General features: G+C 35.5%; 1 protein-coding gene across 1 annotated transcript; it reads right to left on the reverse strand.

Moving 5' to 3' along the window:
- Positions 1 to 15,971: 15,971 nt before the first annotated feature.
- LOC110459816 (toll-like receptor 7) lies at positions 15,972 to 18,427 on the reverse strand. The gene has a single exon (XM_021512264.1). It carries the CDS (start codon positions 18,425 to 18,427, stop codon positions 17,063 to 17,065), a length of 1,365 nt encoding a protein of 454 aa, XP_021367939.1. The 3' UTR covers positions 15,972 to 17,062.
- Between the last annotated feature and the right edge of the window lie 3,871 nt (positions 18,428 to 22,298).

Genomic DNA, 22,298 nt, shown 5'->3' on the forward strand with positions numbered 1-22,298 from the left:
TAATCTGCTATCATTGTCTGCAACAGTTAAATTGAACATGAAACGAATTCATTTTTATGCAATATATTTTAACTATGATAATATTTAACTACGTAGTCAGATTTAGGCTAATGTCATGATATATAAGGGATGACACTTGAACAATAGATGTAAAATTGTTGATGATATTGAATTTATTGATACAAAGTACCAGAATTCTTTAATAATGAACATAACCTTTTTTTGATATACTTTCATAAAGATTGAAATGCAAAGTTAAAATGCAACAAACACTCAAAGTAGGAAGACAAGACTTCAAAACTTTGTATAAAAATGATATGCTAAGCTGATCCTACTTTAACAACTGGCCCCTGTTTGACAATGTTGTACATTTAACTTGATAATGTAACACATACATATTGAAGTTATTCTTAACTTCCTGTTTTGTAATTAATTATGTATGCTAGTTAACTTTATGACAAGTATTTAGTGGGTTTTTTTACATGCGCTATAATAAGTTATATAATAACATTTCTAGCATGTTGGCACGTGTTACATAGCAATGAATTGATTATGGTTTTAACACGTTGTATCACTATTACAAAAGGCATTATAATTCAACAAATATCAGTTAAAGAATAGCTTTCATAGCATCGTTAAACGAGAACAACTGTTAAGGTATTGTTTTTTTACAACGATATCATTTATAATGAAACAATTCATAGTGACACAGCTATCGTTCTGTAATAATAATATCCAATTATATTTTTGAATGAAACATCTATGGTAGCGTCCATTTAAAGTCTCATTAACAAATATAATTACGTATTCTAAACTTCCTGTTTTGTAATAAATTATATATGCAAGTTCAATTTATGGTAATTATTCGGTCATTTTTATACAGGAGCTCCAGTAATGTAAACAATAACATTTCTAGCATGATGGCACGTGTTTAATGGTAAAGGAATGTTGTAATTTGAATGTATTGTATCACTATTAGAAGCGACATTCAATAACATCAACAATGGCACTCACACAGGAAAACTCAGTAAATACATGTTTGTCGAAATACAATACAGGAATTACAATTATCTCCTTTGTTCTTTTTCATTCATCCAATGGGTCTTGAACACACAATACTATGTTCTGTCAGCGCTACCTGGTATTGTTCATTTTTAGCTGACGTTTTCCTTCCTGGTATAAGTGAGGATATTTTGAGCTTCCTAACTGTATAATAAGGTCCTTTGTGTTGAGAAAATCAGGAAGTACGAAAGGAGGATTTCCTTCATGCTTCAGTTTCAATTTCTTCCTTTATACTTATAGAATTCCATTAGTACACACAGCGGACGCTTCAGGTGGAAAGCGTCATCGGGCGTAGTCTCTTTAAATGTAAATAATGGAAACTTGATAAATGGAAAATATGAACTGTATTAAGGTGGCTCCACGCATCGTCATCAGTGTCTATTTTCGTTACGTACTTATGGAAAAAGTACAGCACGGACTCAATTATCTCCATCGAAATGTGCATGTTCAACGTGTCGTCATTTCCGTATTGCGTATCAGGCATTTCAATATAGTAGTGCAAATTATAGTAACACCTGGTAAACAATAGTACACGTGCGTGACGATGATATCGAGATTTTACCGGTAAATATATAATCAGTAATCGCAGGTACTTCAGGGTTAAAGCTTACAATTCATAGACATAAAAAGACTCACGGGAACACTGACATGAGACAAGACGACCTCAAGAAGGTCACATATGAAACACATGGAATGCGGATCGATGTGATTTGTGTACCGACCTCACTTGTGCATATCACGTGCTGAGTTTACAAGCTCGAGGTCGTTACGATTTTCGCTGTTGAGGGAGTTTTGTTCTGTTGATTAAATCGTTTTAACAAATGCAGTCTACTTACTCTGTGAAAATAATGATTTGTAAAACATCAATATCCCTATGAAAATGCATGTGTGAATGCACGTGAGAACGGCACACCATGCGATAGCCTCTGGTCACATGTGTACCTGACATGTAAATATATACCGTGCGTTACCGGGCTGTGGAATGATGTCCAAAGTGTACATGGATGAGAGTAATTTGGTTCCATAATTAAAAAAAAAATATGATAATTTTGATATCATAATTTTGATTAAAACAGAGATAACTGTCATTGCGTAAATTTTATCCCCCTGCAAAAAGTTCCGATTTTATTCAAGGAAGATAACTCTCACCAGGATCAAAGTGATTCTAAAATATACAATAAATTATTTATAAAGCCATTGTGTATGTTTTGTTCAATTTCCCACTTTATATGTATCTATCTTTGTGTCCTGTTTGCTTTTAGCTTGTAGATCATCATTTTTATCAGTACAAATTCAATAAAAACCACTTTGTGTAACGTGTGTTATATATTTTAAGAAAAATAAAATATTTGTAAGGTTTATTAGCAATGCTTTTTTTCATTTTTTTTTATTTTTGTTGTTGTTGTTATTGTTCCGAACGATGCCACACAAAAAAAAACAAAAAAACGGAAAATAGTATAATTGACGAAAAGTCATTTTTTTGGTATTTTTTTCCAAAAAACCCCCCACACTATCGGAATGCTTAGATTTTTATAAAATCAACTCTACATAGTTGCATAACCATTAAATAAAAGTTTCAACGAATTTTGCTGGTTAATTCAACAGTGTGGAGCATCTTTAAAAGTAGTCGTGGTTAACGGTTTTTTATTGACACTTCGGTATCCTCTATAATTGCAGCTAATTTAGGCAGGAAAATAAGTCATGCTTAATGAAATAAAATTTCAACTGACGATAACAAAATACTAAATCCTTATTTGCTATAGAAGTGGTATCGATTCCATGATAGGTATCCTCTATCTTTGCAACATAATTTCAACGTCATATCGCCACAATTTGAATATCAAAAGGAATAATTAAGAAGCCTGTAGGTCTAAGTTTTAGGACATGTTTGTTCATTGATGTGTGTTAATTTATAGTGAATACGTTTTAAGCTATACACTTCTACCTGTTTGACATTGGCCTTAAGTCCGCATCAAAATTCGACCCATGTCGCTAGTTTCAAATTAAGAGACCAGAAGGAATAAGTTCGTTAACTAGCACCCAAAAAGTTGAGGGACTCCAGCTTTCGTATATCTGATTTCAGGAAAAGGCTACGGTCTCTCTGCAAATCTTCAAGAAAAGCTGACAAAAAGGCCTTTTTTGTACGAGACAAGCTTTACATAAATTGTCAGATATACGAGGAGCCCCAGTCAGGTCATGATACGCAGTACACGTCAGTTCCTCTGAACAACATTACCAACCCAGGAGGTGGCAAACAATATTCTCGTGGCAGAGGAAGAGATAACTATGTTTATCGGGGGAATCGCTACCAAAAGGATAATTTGGAGAATCTGGACCAGGAGTAAGTTTCGGTGGACTAAACACTAAGCTTAAATCAAATGACCTTTTTTTTTTTTTTAGATTTATCCAAATTTATGATACTGTTTTCCTAAATGAGTGATGGATACCAAATGAATATACATTGTTTATTGGGTGGTTTTCTCTTTTTGTTTATAACAGACGACTATGGCTCAGTTCACAAGGTGGTGGAATTAATATTCTTATTAAGGATAATCTAGTAAATTTTGTTGATGAATTTGAATCAATATTTGACTCGATAATATCGCTAAGGATAACAAAAAATGTAATTGCCAATAATCATAAAAATATATTCTTAGCTTGTGTCTACTTACCTCATTCAAGCTCCATTTATCAACCAAGTATAATTGTGACCTCTTTTATGAACTGGAAAACAGTATTGGAAAATGGAGTTCCTTTTCATTTCAGCAAATGTTATTTACAGATGTAATAGTCAAATGGATTGAATAAAAGGCAAGCATATATAAATTCTTTCCATGGGTGGCTTTAAGTTTGATAGAATATATAAACAATATAGTTACAATTAAGGATTGAATCTTGCTTTGGTCGATTTCATGGGCTGATGAATTGAGTTGGTCTTGAATCAAATTCAACATGAACTGCGTCGCAGTTCATTAAATTTGTTTCAAGACCAATTCAATTCATCATCCCATGAAATCGACCAAAGCAAGATTCACTCCTTTTATTTCAATCAACGTGTTTTTTTCTCTCAATAATTAGGTCTTGTGAAGTCCATTCTGATCATTTTTCACAGGTTCTGGAACTTGTGCAAGTCTCCGTATTGACGAAATGTTAAAAAATATAGTCCGTCATTGAATGACCATCACACAGCATGATGGTGTACGTTGATAATTCAGTACAACCAAATTTAGTAGAAATAAAACACGAAACCACTTTTTAAATGGCATATTTGATTTTTGTTAAGATATCTTATTTTTTGTTACGTCATCGCGGAAAATCCATGTCTAGACGCGATGCACAGGCTCAGCTGCCAGTCTACGACAGCCATCTTTTAAACTAGGTCGAAGTGGAGAGCCGCTTAATTTCGAGGTTCTACATCTTCTGGAATATGAAGCTGGAGTTATTGATTGTCTAATTAGATAGGAAACCAGACGTGACTTGAAAGGACGAAACATTTGATATAACATTTGGCTGTTCGACTGTATTTCATATAAGACGGGACCACATGGATCTACTACAGGGGTTCGTTACAAATGTCTGAAATACACATGCTATACTGATATGAGTCACAACACACATAATCATACATTATACACATATGATATACTGATATAGGTCACAGCATACATAAACATACATGTATATGTATGTTTATGTGTGCTGTGACCCATATCAGTTATAGCACGATATTTGTATTTCAGACATTTGTAACGAACCCCTGTGGATCGATTTGCACAGGGGGTTGATAGGCCTACCGACACAAGGCAGAATGGGTAGCTGGAGGGAGAATTTCTAGGGCTGCACATGACTTGTTACTATCGCTTGCAACCGTGAGCTGATACTATTTTGCTAATTGATCGCTTTTGGTTGGTTGAACAATTTCTTGTGTTGCTTCAATAAAAATGTAAATCTCATCAAGTGGTATCTTTGTTTAAACATGTCAATATGTATCTCCCTTCGCAAAATCATACGCATAGGCAATACTAATCTAGTCAAATTCATCGACAAATGAAACAGGTCACATTTGGTAGTTGCATCGAGTCCAACTTGAGTAAGAATTGAAATATTAATGATTTATTTATTTAAGGATACTTTTAAATGAAAAATGATATATGTATATATATAGAGAGAGAGTAATACTACTTAAAAGATCGNTTATACATCCAACACACATACAGCTATTCTCTCATTAAATGAGGCATAGTCACAGTCAGTAAATCATATGTACAGTAAGAGTAGACTTTGACCAACAGTCCATGTGCATGTATGTGCACATGTCATTGCTACTTATACTGTTTATAATAAAAAGTAAATTAGTACAAATTTAAATAATGTGATAGAAAAGCAATATTTATTATTATGTTTATTTTATTGGACAGAAAATAAACAAAATATAACAATCCTGATCCACTGAAATCACATCTATAATTTATATATTTTTGTATTTATTATATTGGAGAGAACATAAACAAAATATAACAATCCTGCTCCACTTAAATCACATCTATAATTCATATATTATTATGTAAATTATATTGGAGAGAACATAAACAAAATATGACAAGACAACCCTGCTATCATTATGCTTCAAAAAAGTTTACACTTTTTTATTCCTATTTATATTTCAGATTAAAATAAGAAATAGTTGATTTACTAACCCTCGATATAATGCATCATGGCTTTGTACGTCATATAAAAATAAAAACGCCTGGTTTTTCCAATAAAAATCTGAATGTGACCTAGCATTTGTCTGGTTTTGTTTAGATCACATGCAGGGCAACCATTAACAGTTATCATATAGAAGACAAACACAATGAAATGAAGTTAATGTAAATTTATTATTTTCTAGAAATTGGCTAGTATTGGCCATGGCTTCAACAGCTAGAATTAAAAGGAAACTGGGAACAGAAAATTCCAATAATAAAAGCTGTTTGGTATATTCAAAATCAAATTGAGAGAGACCGCATTCTGTTGTCCTAAGTGAAAACCTGCCCTGCATTAGGACTAGGTAGATGAAGCCATGACGAAGCGAGAACGGGTTGTCATAGTCTCCGACTGAAACATATAATCAGAAAAACAACAGCAGAAACTGGAAACCAAACTTGACAGGATCAAAAATAAATGTGATGGGATGGGAAGGGTGGGATTTGGAAAAGTAAACTGTAAATTATGAACAATCTAATCCTTTGCTTTAAATGTATGGCTACTAGTTCCTATCTCCAAAGCTGAAGATTTCTCAAGGAGCAAAGTAGACGAAAAGGTCCAAGGGAGGTAACTCCTATACAAATTCTGAGACTTTCGACTAGAATAACGGTCCTCATAAGATAACCGGAATTAATTTGATATGATTAATTCCAAATATATTTAAATCATTATGGTTATGATTTCTAATATTATTCAAAGAAGTAAACAGAATATTTAGTCTTCTGTCAATATCGTTTTTAAAAATTGTAGTTATTACACTTTCATTAAGTTTATCTTTATTTTGTAATTTTTTAAACAGAGCAAGAGATCGAGAGTTCAACATATCAGTATCCATAGTGTTTACATTGCAGCACATAAAGGGGAAAAACTGTCAAAATAGTTATAAGGTGAGTAGAGAGTAGAGCTTGTTATTCTGGTTGTTAATAAAAGGATTTGTGACATCTTGTAAGTATTGCGGTGAGAGTCCATGCATTATATCTACCTTCTTGCAGACAGAGTTTCCCAGCCATGTTCATTGTAGAATTGATTGTGTGATGTCCCTGAACGAAGACCAGTTATAATCCTAGCTGCTTCTAATTGTACAGATTACAGATTCAAGATTTAATAGATTGTAAGGTGCAATTATCAAATACTATGTCGACATACTCCAAAATCGGTCTTATAAATGCGTTACATATTTTAATTAGTGATTCACGACCTACCTTAGATTTGATATAACGAAGAATATTTAATATGTTGTATGTGTTTTTTTAATATATAATCTGTATGTGCTGTATCCATAATGCGTCGTCTGTAAAAGTTAGTCCTAAATGATTATGTGAATTTAGATCAGTGATTTGACTGTTTTGGAAAAACTTAGTTTTATTTGGCTTGAAATTTATATCCCATATATATGCCCACTCACCAATATTTGCAAGGTCATTCAAGAGTTCTTGGGCTGCCTGAACTTGATTTTCGTCTATGATTACATACAGAGAAGTGTCATCTGCAAAAAGTTTAATATCAGTAATATCATTAATATAAAGAAGAAACAGAAGGGGTCCCAGAATAGATACCTGAGGTATCCGTGAATTGCAGTTATAGTCCTAAATTGAGAATGATATCCTTCAGTGCTAACTCTTTGCATTATGTCGTTTGAATAATGTTCAAACCAGAGTGGCAAATTACCAACAATACCATATGTCCTTAGTTTATGAATTAGATCTCTATGCTAAACCCTATCAAATGCTTTGCTAATATCACAGAAAATAAACCTAAACTTCTTTTCCTGGTCCATATTATTAACAATTTCATTATATATAAACAAGAGTTGATTAACTGTTGAATCAACAGGTGTAAATCGAGATTGTTGCTTAGTGGTTATAGAATTATCCAACAGGTAGTTATAAAAATATTTAAACACATTTTCCCCTATACTTTTACTAAAGTATGGAGTGACTGAAATAGGTATGTAGTTTAAAACATAATTAGATTATCCATTCCCTTTATAAACTGCATTCATTCATATTTGCTTGTTTCAAGCTATAAGGAACCACTCCTGTTAATAATGATAAATAATATACAACATTTATATAGCGCCCTATTAAATTTGTAAATTTACTCTAAAGCGCTTTACAACATATGGATAATGGTAATGGTTATAATTGTAAAAACAAAAAAACAAAGGCTTACAATCACTTTTATACATTTAAGCAAGCAATGTGCACATAATTGAACAAATAAAAGGGTGGTATTTACATGACGTCTTTGCAAGGATTCTAAAATGCAGACGTGAAGAGGTGAGTTTTGATGTCCCTCTTGAACTTGGCCAGGGTATTTGACTTTCTAATAGCAGATGGTAAGCTATTCCACAACGTAGCCGAAACCCTCCCAAAGCATCTGTTTCCTTAGGTCACAGTACGAGATTTGGGACACACGACAAAGATTCTGACTCCCACCGCAGTGATCGTGACGGCTGATACAGGGTAACAAGCTCCTGTAGGTACTGACGAGCTGTTCCATTCAGTGCCTTGTATGTGTACACCAGAAGTTTGTACTGCGACATGTATCGTACAGGTAACCAGTACAACGAATAAAGCACAGGTGTGATGTGCTCTCTCTCTCTCTATTTCGAGTACGAGTAACTAGCCGTGCTGCATTGTTCTGGACCCTCTGCAGACGACTAGTTAGTTTGTCAGATATACCACAGAGCAGGGCGTTACCATAATCCAACCGAGATGTAACAAGTGAATGCACCAAAATCTTGCATGCATCTGCAGTTATAAACTGCTGAATACAGCCGATGTTCCTGATCTGGTAGTAACAGGATTTGGCAATAGCGTTCACTTGTTTCTCCATGTTCAGTGAACTATCAAAGTATACTCCTAGGTTTTTAACAGCTGGAACAGTCTCAATAGTTCTGGCACCGACCTTGACCTGGAGAGCCATTGTTTGTTGACTTTTGGGGAAAAGACGATTAGTTCCGTCTTTTCCTGATTAAGCTAAAGCATGTTGGCGTTCATCCATATACTGATATCTGTCACACAAGCTTCCAGACTTCCTGAAACTGTATTCCAACTGTCCTGTGGTTTGATGACCATGTACATGTGTGTGTCATCGGCATAGCAATGATAGCCAATGCTATGGCGACGACAAATCTCTCCAATCGGTTTGGAGTACATACAATATTTTCGTGGTCCTAACACCGACCCTTGAGGAACCCCGAAATCTAGAACTTTGCCATGTGAGGTGGAAGATTCGCAGGCAACACACTGTCGTTGTTCACTCAGATAAGACTGTATCCAGCATAGAACGGTATCAGTCACTCCATAAGAATATTCCAGACGTTTATAAAGTATGCCATGACCGATGACGTCAAATGCAGCTGACAAGTTCAGCATGACAAGCACCGCTCTGCACTTGTTATCCAATGCAGAAGCTATATCATTATGTACAAGTAGGAGGGCCGTCTCAGTAGAGTGTCCCATGCGGTAGGCCGATTGCATGTTGTCATGGAGACTGTTTGCATGGAGATGAACGCCGGGACACAACCTTCTCTAAGATCTTTGACAGAAAAAGCAGATTTGAAACTGGGCGGTAGTTTTTCAGCTCCTCCTTGTCCATTCCAGGCTTCTTTAACAATGGTCTGACATGTGCCTTCTTGAAACATAATGGAACCTTTGACTCGGCCAATGATTTGTTCATGATTGAGGTAATCAAAGGAAGCAGTGCTTTAAGACATTGCTTTAATAGGTCTGCAGGCAGTAGATCAAGCTCACAGGACTTCGATTGCGAGGTCATGATAATGTTGCGCAACTCGTCATGGGTTGTTGGTGAGAGCTTTGCCAATGGTTCCCCATCAAATGCAATATCAGCAGTCATGACAGAGATGTCAATGTCAGCAGAGGAGTTCACTTCGGCAATAATTTTCCTGATTGAGCTGATTTTATTCAGAAAGTAATCACTGAACTTGCTTGCAAAGTCTTTTTCAGAATTACAGCTAGGTAGGATAATTTCACCTTTCTGTCCCATTAGGTTTTTGGTGAGTCTAAAAAGCTGTCCATTATCCTTACGGCATTCTTGGATGCTTTCCGAATAATAAGCCTTCTTTGACTGAAAGAGAGGTGAACCAACTAGCCGACATTGCTCCCTATAAATCTGTTGGTGAACGGTTAATTTGGTCCGTCGCCACTGTACATGTCTCTCTGCTTTTCTACGGTTCTGTTTTTCTACGCGGAGATTTTCTTTATACCACGGGGCATTCGGTCTCACAGTTATCACCTTAGTCTGAAGAGGTGCGTGTTTCTCTTTAAGGGCTTCTATACCAGATGTGTATGCTTCAACAAGATTATCAACCTCGCCTTCAGTAGATTGAAGGGCGGAACAAGACTGAATGTCATTGTTGAAATCTGGTGTTGAAATTTCGCGGAATTTCCGGAAGCTCACTTCTTTCCTTGCACGATCTGGCTAACTACAATTCAGTGTTGTGCTCTGTTTCTAGTGTTATGTTAAATAAGATCACAAGGGGAGATTTAAGAGAGGAATTCAATCTTTTAATAATTTTGGGAACAATTCCATCAGGTCCAGGGGGCTTATTTATATTAAGAGTATTAATTTGGTCAGCAACATCTTGTTCAGTAATATTCATACTAGATAATGAGGTAGTTGGAGGTCAGTTGAGGATGTGAAGATATTAATGAAGTGATTATTGAGGATCTCACTTTATCAATATGATAGTTAACAGCTTGATTATAAATTACAAGAGGAGGAATAGAGGCAAATTTATTGGGGAAGTTAGAGATAGATTTAGAAATCCTCCACTATTTATCTCGGGGAATCTTATTATCATTTAAAGAGTGTTCTTGGGTTTTGATATAAGTTGACTTAGCTTCACGAATGAGGTCAATGGCTTAATTCCTGAGAATTTGAAATATGTTCCAATAGTGAGGATTATTTGTTAATTTGGCCTTTCTGTGAATTATATTGCGTTGTCTTGCCTTTAATCTTATGTTGTTGTTCATCCATTGTTTATCATTAGGTCGTATTGTTATTACTAAGACAGGAATGAAGTCATGTACCTTGTCCATGATTAAATCAGTTGTGGTACTGTTAATGTGTTAGAGCCCTGGTTTGAAGACCCAGTAGACTTCAAGAAAAGTGTTATTCATTCTTTCAAAATCACCTTCATATTTTGGAATATTTTTTCTGATAACTTGCTTGTTTGAATACACAAAATGAAATTGATTCATACACAGAGGTATGATCACTACAGAAGGGAGGTGATGTATAAGTATTTCTAATTATGTTTTGGTTATTTGTACAGATAACCTCAATGGAGGTGGCACTCTCCTGAGTTATACGTATAGGTTCATTAATAAGGCTAGATAAATTATGTTTAGTAAGGAGTCTTGAAAGGTGATGATTAGGTAGAAGGGTTAAAATATCAATATTAATATCACCGGTGAGTACCACATCCATTGAAGTATCAGTTAAAGTATCATCTAGTTTGTTTCAGTTATGCATCCTAGTAAAAGTTTGTGATTATCAAGTATTACTTCTAACCAGACCATTTCAACATCGTCCCTTTTCAATTCAATTCGTCTATTAATCATGATAGTATTTTTATAATAAACAATTATCCCACTGCCTGAACCTGTCGTTCTATCTTTTCTGTGAGGAAAGGACGAAAAAGAGTGCATGTGAATGTCAGTGTTAGATAATAAAGGATTTAGATGGGATTCTGTTATACAAACAATACCAGAATTTTACCAGCTCTGCTTCAATAAGGGATATTTTATTTTTAAGGGACCGCACATTTAAATCTGTAAATAGCAACCAGAAGTCAATAGTACGCGAAAGTACGTTATACTATTAAGTAGAGAAGAAGATACATCTATACAAGCCCCGGCTTACCTTTGATGTCAACTGAGCGAAACTGAGCGAAACTTAAATGAACCAGATTTAGGTTTTGTATTGGCCCAGGATTAATGTATATGCCATAACACCGTATCATAATTATATGATGCGAAATACGAATAAAAGATAAGTTACCGAATCTAGAAAACGTATTAGAATAATACAAACGAATATGACGAAGCTATGATAGATATTGAGATATGGTTTAATCACAGAGGTACGCAACTACTACTGACATTGATATTGTTAGACTTTCAGTCGCTAGGTACGTTATATCCCCAGTATTGGGATATAACGTACCCAGCGACTGAAATGTGTTCTCGGCGGAATGACACGAATTTGGAAATAAAGGATGTATTCCTAGTGTAAAAAATAGTCTTAGAATTTACGCCGGTTCCCTTTTATTAATTTGAAATATTTCTGTACAACTGGATGAAAACCGTATCAAAATCTGTGGAGAATTATTTGAGAAATCTTTGTTTGAAAAAAAAAGACATTTTTAAGCGAGTGTCTTCCCTTTTATTAGGATATAACGTACGCAGCGACTGAAAGTCATACAAGATCAATATCAATAGTAGTTGCGTGCCCCTGTGATATAAATATGAGAGGATGGAGGAAGCTATTTTTTTATATGAAGGATATATATAAGATGTGGAAAGCATCCATGTTTGAAAATGTACATGTCAAATCATAACAGTAGACAATCAGATGTAATTTGTTTTGTGGAATTTATAATCGGGATTTTATGTTTATGCTTTCATTAAAAGGTAAGTCATACACTTATGTATGTATGTTAACAACCTGAAGAAAATGATTAGAAATAAGTCATACAAGTCAAAATAGAGATGACTTCTGGCTTGTTGTATAGCATGCGGCTTGATCCGCAAATAAAATGTAATCGAAGTTCATGAAAAATGCATCTGTCACTTAGGATGAAGACCAGTATATAATTACGATTCTCAACGATAATATGTAAAGCCACTATGTACAGATACATATGCAAAACAAATTTACGTTTACAAATATACTTCATATCATATTTACATTTTGTTGTACATCAGTATACAAACACATACATGCTATTTTGTATCATGATATTTAAATACATGTACATGTTCGTGCAATACTCTAGTTGGCAGGCTGATAGATAACACAAATTATTTCTATTACCGATTTTTTTACATTCCCAGTACCTTTGATTCAATATAATGGGCAAAACCACTACATTTAACGAGAGTTTATACAACATAACATGATGTTTGTAACCTAGTGAATAATAACAAATGACATTTTAAACATGTGAACTATACACAAAAAATTGTACAACCAGAGAAGTTTCAGGAATAATGTAAAGGTGTATTTGCTATTGAGAAAAAGTGTGATTGTAGATACATGTACATAGGTATTTGAGTGGAAATTATACTGTTGTAAAACTAAGTTGAAAAGTACGCAATTTAATATGCTACTGAGAAAAGATTGAGAAACAAGACATACATGTAACTGCTGACAGGAGAAATTTATAAACAAGAGAAAGTTATAAACAAGAGAAAGTTATAAACATAAGCTAGTATAAGCAATAAACATACACATAAATGATCATTTGAATATTGACGTCTACACAAATAAGAAAAAAAAACACTTTACAGTTCTTACATTAGAGTCAGTTATCCCTCATAAGGGAGAGGGGGCGGGGGGGGGGGTTAAAACTTATTGTCTGTACGGACGGCAGGGATAGTGGGTGTATTACCACACGAGCGTTGACGATTGTTAGTATATTTTTCCTAGTACCTTTACTGCAGCCTTCTGCTTATTCTTCATCTCTTCTCGCTTATTTCTTTCCGCTGCCTGCTTTGCCTGCGTTCTTTGAGGTCAAAATGACACTGATCCTTCGAATCTCCCGGCTATCAATTTATAGAAAGTGCTAGTCAATCATATTGCTTAAAATTACCCACACTCGAGATCGACTGCGTTTGATATACTAACTAACTAAAGTCCGAGAGACTCGAGTAAACACTATGATGATGACTCCCGAGAGTTTTCGAAAAGATGCACAAATATGGCTGCCGTAGAAGACGAACCGCTATGTCTGAGACAAACTTTCAACTCTAATGGACTTTAAAAGTTCAGACAGTATGATTAAATGGAATATACATGACAGGTATGATGTTATCTCAACACGCTGACCAATCGTTATGAGTATAAACCTGTATTCTCGTAAAAATACAGATTACACATAGCGGTGGACTTGTAGTCTGCTTATACACATTGTTTCAATATGCACAATATGCTTTTAAACACTTAAATCGTTAATTTACAGACTCACAACATAATACTACTATCTTATTTGGATGATATACTTGTATCATGATACAGTTTGATGAAATACAACAATATGAGATCATTTACAGACGAAATTCCCGTAACAACAAGAGAACAGATTTGGTGTTCATATCGGACTATGTAAGTGTAGTAGGCGGGGTCAAGAGACGAGAGTTTGCCACCAAAATGACTTCGCGTTGTGTAATTTTGAATGATGTACAAACTGTACAAGTCTTGGAACATTAAACCAGTGGCCATTCAACTCCTAAACCCACCTACCAGTTCTTTTCTCCTGATTAGTCGAAGTGTTAGGAACCCAAAACAACACCAGAGGTCAAGTTCTACAAGTTTATTCTAGATTTAAATCCAAGTGTGCATGGTTTCATTCAACAGAAATAGGCACAACAAAACAAACGAAATCAGTTAACCGAGGTGTAAAGTCTGCAGCAATATGGATGTAACAAGATTAGAAATGGTAACAAAAAAGACTCCAGGAAAAGCATAAACTTTACAAAACAAGTTACCAAAAATGAGACAAATTGCAGAAGTGCATGTATAAGACACCGATTTGAGAAGTTTCCATGGCAATTCTCAGTACACACATCACTGACTTGTTAATTGGCCCAATTTAGCCGGTAATTACAATAGCCTAGAATACACCCGGTACTATACATAACTATAACTATCTGCCTACGCGAGAAAGGCTAGACCTCCACATTCCCTCCTAAGGAAACACTTCATATCAAACACTACAACCTCATGTCAATTATGGTGTCAGAAGTCCTAAATGGTTTGAAGTACCATTGTAACTAAGTACAAGATATACCCTGGAGATGATTCAACATGTCACTCTGCTTTCAGAGAGTAGCCCAATAATAACGTTATGACACGTACAGCAAACATGAAGGTGAAAGTTGCACTTTGTTCTCAGGACTAAACCAGCCCATTATGTGTCAATCTGCTTTCATGCACGTGTAAGACTTATATAAGCCCTGACCTCTTGACCCCTAGTGAACCTTTCCGGGTTGAAACCCGTAACTAACTCAGAGGCTCAGTGACTGGCTCCACCACTGTGGTCTCGACCAATGGCAGCGCATTGCACAACTGTTCCTTGGCTCACCTCGCAAGATGGCCGCGTCATAACAAATAAACCAAATTACCGAAGACGACATTCGTGAAACCAGACATAATGGAAAAATAATGCTGTCACTTTTAACTATATGTATAAGACAATGAGCACACACATTTCTTAGATATTAGGCCAACCGGCATAATAACACAACCATAATTTCAATTCAAAATCAATAAAATCTATTACTTAATATGAGCATTGGGATCCTGGAAAAAGTCCCCATAAAAATGACCAGGTTTTCAAGAAGGTTGAACGTCTTCTGATTCGTGGACGATACTCGCCACATAAATATTGGCCAAATTTATGGAATAGAACCTAAGCATCGGACTTAAATATAGCACAATTGAGATTAGAAGTTAGATATTTCTCATCTAAATTATTGTCAAGAAATACAAAACAATTGATTTATTAGTTTATTTTCTTGCCAAAAAATCAATTTATCAAAACCTGCGTTAATCAATTTTATTCGTATTGTTAAGTCTTAACTACTTCATAAGAAATAAAACTATAAATACGGCTTCGGGACGAACAAAAGTTATTTTTTATACAGATACGATAGTAATCTAATCAGTAACAATAACAATCGATTATATAATATTGATATCATCAGTTTATTCATAATAGCAAACGGAAATCACAAGATAATGGAGATGGAATAAAAAGCACCTTTTTGTTGGCATCATTTCAGGTGTTTTTGCTGTTAAGAAACACTGTTACTTTTGACATTGTCTACATAACGTGATTGTTTTTCAGTGTAACAATATCACATAGTGTTAAAAATGACTCATATCTAGTAACACATATTTGACTCTGCAGAAATTAATTTAAAGACCTTATGTATTGACAGTGAAATGCAAATATGGCATCGAGTAAAATACATTTTTTTCTTAATTTTGTGACGACGTCTGCTATTTCACATCAATAAATCATGATAGAAAAACTGAAAGTTGTATACATACCACCGCAAATGACGAAATATTTACATAAAACTTTTAAAAGTGCAGGCTACCAAGGAATTATATAGTGATTTAAATGGTTTCCCATATATATTTCACAAGTATGACTGAATATCGATATTCTGCCGTACGAATGAAATATTTACGGTATTCAGCGGGAAAATAATTAAATCTTCTATTTATTACGTTACTAAAGGGGCTATTTAGTCAAATAACACATTTACAATCGATTAGATACGGAACAAATACCTCCTAGCGATACTTTACGTAGATGATAATGACATAACTTCAAACCAACGTCCAGTGTGGTAAGTTTTTCTTTTCAGAAAGCCGTTGATAAATATCCCCTTCCAGTGAGAAGTAAACATGCACAGTACCACGCTGTCGACCGACAACACATTGTAAGTGTGTCTGATTTTTCTACATAACACATGTTGGTCGCTTCGAATTTACATCCCAAACAAGAGTTATCAATATCATAATATGTACATGTAATGAGATATTTGTTTTTATGGTTGGGTTCGGATAGCAATAAATAGGATTAATTAGAGTATGCACGCAAGAGGGTACCGTAGGGAGAATGTCAAACTGCACACAGAACGATATCAGTAGGTAAATGTTTCTGAGAACCAACATCTTTCATAGATGATATTTCCCCTTTAACAGTTGTTCTGACATCCGGTAGGATTGTTACCGTCGTATCCCCATACCGTGATACACTTTGCCGATCGATCCTATATTTCTTTCTTTGTATGGATGAAGTACGGAGGCGACATTTCCCGTTCAATGAGTAGGCTTTGCCGATCAGTTAAATCTTCTATACCCAACGGTTGATAATATTATATTTGTAGAGCACGCGAAAACGTTGTCATTATACTTTACTGCAACATAAGAACGTTTAATGACGTAAAAACGGGTACGACATAGAACCTATAGATGAACTAACGTTAGACATCTACTTTTCTCCGTCGAATACATGTCTGGCATTAAAATCATACGGACATCGGTAAGGAAGTCCAACGATATCGGCTTCGTTATCTTTTCCGCAAGGTGGTGACATTTTCCGTTCAATGATTTCCATAAGTAGACCTTGTCGCTCGGTAAAATTTTCTATTTCACCAACACGACAACATGCTTTTACCCAACGATTGCTAATATCTCTGGCTGACAAATTATCGAAGTTAATAATGATCAGATTTCGTCGCATGTCATTTCTGTACAGTCTCCATATAGTGTTGAATTCAAATTGAGTGAATGCTTGTTGTGTTATTTCCACTTCATCTCTATCTTCTCTGAAATATTTTTCCGATAGAATGACGATAAAACTTCTGCACGTCTGTATTCTACTCCTGAGGTATTCGTCTCTAGCGAAGGCGAGGTCAGCATCCCGTACAGGAATGAATAAGTTATATCCGAGCGTTTCCAAGTATTTGGCCAGGTTCCTCAAAACCCACTTCCGCTGTTGGTCATCCTCGTCGTAAAATGATATATATGCATCATAGTCGAATTCCCGCGACCTCACTGAACGACGAAGTCTACGGCGATATATAATGTATATTTCTGGAAACAAAAACAAACGCCCTAAAATAAACACTATGATAATAACTACAAAACATGTAAGGCTTCCTAGAATGATGTTCAGTTCTGAAGAGTCCGGGGAACAATCTAACAACGTGAAATCAGCCAACGTGATGTCTTTACCTCCCAAGTTCTGACATATGTATGAGGTGTGACTTTCTTCTTCATGATAAAACGAAAGCCAAGTTTTCATCCACAGATCATCACAGGAACACGTAATAAGAATATGTCCTAACAAAAGATAAGTAGGATTTCTGTTCTGAAAATGACGTGGTATTGATGACAATTTATTTCCTGTTGCATTCAGCTTAGCATCGTCGGGAAAAACTGATGCTGCAATTTCAGAGATGTGTGAGAGTTGATTTCCAGAAAGGTCTAATTCTGCTACACGACTAAGGTAGGGTCTGAATTCCATTTGTTGAATATTATTTCCCGCCAGGAGAAGTTCCAATCTGTCCCCGTTCCCCCACGGCAGATTTTCCGGCATTGTTTTAAGATTCTGTCCCTGACAGTCGACAACAACCCGGTCTTGACTAGGTTGGTTAAAACAATGACACTTTCTTGGACAGGAGTCTGTAATATTGCATATCAGGAGATCCAGTTTTTCTGGATTTGTCTTGTAGATGTCAATCAACTTAGTACCGTTTAATTCGTCTGGTCTTTCACAAACAAAATCTACCAATTGTTGCCAGAATTTCCCAATTACTGCAATTGATGTGTCGTCAGAAAGCAGCTCAGCCATATTGCAATCGCACGTCAGTTGATCACTTATCAATGACACAGACAAATCAAAATTCTTAAATATCTGATTCCATGCATCTAAACCGAAATCAGAATAGTTGAAGAAAGTATGTAAGGATACATTTTCAAATTCAATAATACCACCACATCCAATTTTTTCGTTCGGCACTGTCTTGTAATTGAGCTTATTTTCAATTTGCAGCGATTTTTTGTTATTGGAATATGATATTTTACAAAACGCTTTTAAAAAGAAATTTGTTACGTCGATAGATTCAAGTTGATTGCTGGATATGTCGATATTTAAAATATACTGACCGCCACTAAGATTAAACGAATTCGGTTCAATTCTTGCGATTTTGTTTTTACCGAGGTACAGATTACGTAAACCTTTTAGGTTTTGGAATGTTGAGTTACGTATTATTTCCAGATTATTGTGGGTTAAGTAGAGGGTGTCGAGGTTAGAAAGGCAGTTAATTCCGTCAAGGTTTTCTATCTCATTGTTGTCCAGTACTAGTTCCACAGTTAATGGAAAACTGCATATATTCGTTGGAAGTTTCCGTAAGCGTCCGTGAACGTGAGATAACCTGGTATAATTGTAATTAAAATCATCCAAATGAATGTAAACGATAGAAGATCCTTGGATGTCTGTATATTTAACATGGAGGTTTACGACTTGGCCTTCAAGTTCCCATGATCGTTTGTTTTCACATGCGCAACACTCGGTATCCTGACGACAACTGTCCGGACAGAAGAGATCTGTCATGTTCTCCAGGCGCCATTTGGAGTAGGTCAACATACTTTCAACGGCTACAAAGTATGAGGTAAGACACAGTGAGATAACGCTGATGCAACGCATGGTGTTCGTTGTCTGATCTGTAGATATGTATATCAACTATTTGTTGGGTTTACTTATATATCATATTCTAACAAGATTCGATTGTAACGCATGCTTTGATTGGCTACAGATTATCTTCTAAAAACCGCACTGAAGGCACGCCAATTTTTCAGCCAAATGGACGTTCAACCGTCTTTGAAATAGGCTGTATAGTTTATTGACAAAGTTTAGTTGCTAATCTTATGTTTTAAATGAATAACAACAGTTTGCACAGTGTATGTATTATTGTTTCTTAACCGCTCGAAATGATGCGTGCATAATGATCCATCTGTCTGTCTGATTCAATGTATGTAAGTCTGTATTTGCATGTGTATTATATGTTTTGTGTATACTAGTGCTATGTTTATTTACCCAGCTTATCTTTGTTTGTATTACTATGTTGTATATTGAATTTGTTAGGGTGTGAAAGAAGTATGTTTTTCGTTCTTGTCCTGTAATCTGTTTGCAAATATTTTATGTTCCCATCGTCCTTCCTATTTATTTTGTTTTTGTTTGACTGATGGATGTTGAATGAGAAACCTGCTGCGTGAGGACACCATATTGTTCAGGGGCTCCAAGGCTCCCAAACCCTGGCAGCCTCTATCAAAATATTTATATATGTATATATATCTGTGCTTGGAAGCAGTATATGGATATACATATTTATAAAAAAAAAATCGATGGAACACATATGATATACTGATATAGGTCACAGCATACATAAACATACATGTATATGTATGTTTATGTGTGCTGTGACCCATATCAGTTATAGCACGATATTTGTATTTCAGACATTTGTAACGAACCCCTGTGGATCGATTTGCACAGGGGGTTGATAGGCCTACCGACACAAGGCAGAATTGGTAGCTGGAGGGAGAATTTCTAGGGCTGCACATGACTTGTTACTATCGCTTGCAACCGTGAGCTGATACTATTTTGCTAATTGATCGCTTTTGGTTGGTTGAACAATTTCTTGTGTTGCTTCAATAAAAATGTAAATCTCATCAAGTGGTATCTTTGTTTAAACATGTCAATATGTATCTCCCTTCGCAAAATCATACGCATAGGCAATACTAATCTAGTCAAATTCATCGACAAATGAAACAGGTCACATTTGGTAGTTGCATCGAGTCCAACTTGAGTAAGAATTGAAATATTAATGATTTATTTATTTAAGGATACTTTTAAATGAAAAATGATATATGTATATATATAGAGAGAGAGTAATACTACTTAAAAGATCGGGGAGGTAACTCCAACCAGATAAACACAATGGGGATGAACTCATATGACAGCACACAAACAACTAACAAACAACTCAAAACATACATCCAACACACTTACAGCTATTCTCTCATTAAATGAGGCATAGTCACAGTCAGTAAATCATATGTACAGTAAGAGTAGACTTTGACCAACAGTCCATGTGCATGTATGTGCACAGGTCATTGCTACTTATACTGTTTATAATAAAAAGTAAATTAGTACAAATTTAAATAATGTGATAGAAAAGCAACATTTATTATTATGTTTATTTTATTGGACAGAAAATAAACAAAATATAACAATCCTGATCCACTGAAATCACATCTATAATTTATACATTTTTGTGTTTATTATATTGGAGAGAACATAAACAAAATATAACAATCCTGCTCCACTTAAATCACATCTATAATTCATATATTATTATGTTAATTATATTGGAGAGAACATAAACAAAATATGACAAGACAACCCTGCTATCATTATGCTTCAAAAAAGTTACCACTTTTATATTCCTATTTATATTTCAGATTAAAATAAGAAAAACAAAGGCTTACAATCACTTTTATACATTTAAGCAAGCAATGTGCACATAATTGAACAAATAAAAGGGTGGTATTTACATGACGTCTTTGCAAGGATTCTAAAATGCAGACGTGAAGAGGTGAGTTTTGATGTCCCTCTTGAACTTGGCCAGGGTATTTGACTTTCTAATAGCAGATGGTAAGCTATTCCACAACGTAGCCGAAACCCTCCCAAAGCATATGTTTCCTTAGGTCACAGTACGAGATTTGGGACACACGACAAAGATTCTGACTCCGACCGCAGTGATCGTGACGGCTGATACAGGGTAACAAGCTCCTGTAGGTACTGACGAGCTGTTCCATTCAGTGCCTTGTATGTGTACACCAGAAGTTTGTACTGCGACATGTATCGTACAGGTAACCAGTACAACGAATAAAGCACAGGTGTGATGTGCTCTCTCTCTCTCTATTTCGAGTACGAGTAACTAGCCGTGCTGCATTGTTCTGGACCCTCTGCAGACGACTAGTTAGTTTGTCAGATATACCACAGAGCAGGGCGTTACCATAATCCAACCGAGATGTAACAAGTGAATGCACCAAAATCTTGCATGCATCTGCAGTTATAAACTGCCGAATACAGCCGATGTTCCTGATCTGGTAGTAACAGGATTTGGCAATAGCGTTCACTTGTTTCTCCATGTTCAGTGAACTATCAAAGTATACTCCTAGGTTTTTAACAGCTGGAACAGTCTCAATAGTTCTGTCACCGACCTTGACCTGGAGAGCCATTGTTTGTTGACTTTTGGGGAAAAGACGATTAGTTCCGTCTTTTCCTGATTAAGCTAAAGCATGTTGGCGTTCATCCATATACTGATATCTGTCACACAAGCTTCCAGACTTCCTGAAACTGTATTCCAACTGTCCTGTGGTTTGATGACCATGTACATGTGTGTGTCATCGGCATAGCAATGATAGCCAATGCTATGGCGACGACAAATCTCTCCAATCGGTTTGGAGGACATACAATATTTTCGTGGTCCTAACACCGACCCTTGAGGAACCCCGAAATCTAGTACTTTGTCATGTGAGGTGGAAGATTCGCAGGCAACACACTGTCGTTGTTCACTCAGATAAGACTGTATTCAGCATAGAACGGTATCAGTCACTCCATAAGAATATTCCAGACGTTTATAAAGTATGCCATG

Source organism: Mizuhopecten yessoensis, unplaced genomic scaffold (assembly GCF_002113885.1).
Source record: "Mizuhopecten yessoensis strain PY_sf001 unplaced genomic scaffold, ASM211388v2 scaffold10227, whole genome shotgun sequence".
Taxonomy (NCBI): Eukaryota; Metazoa; Mollusca; class Bivalvia; order Pectinida; family Pectinidae; genus Mizuhopecten; species Mizuhopecten yessoensis.

Bases quoted from the DNA above. Each gene is read 5' to 3' on its own strand.
- LOC110459816 (XM_021512264.1), bottom strand. From the start codon at position 18,427: ATGGCTGAGCTGCTTTCTGACGACACATCAATTGCAGTAATTGGGAAA.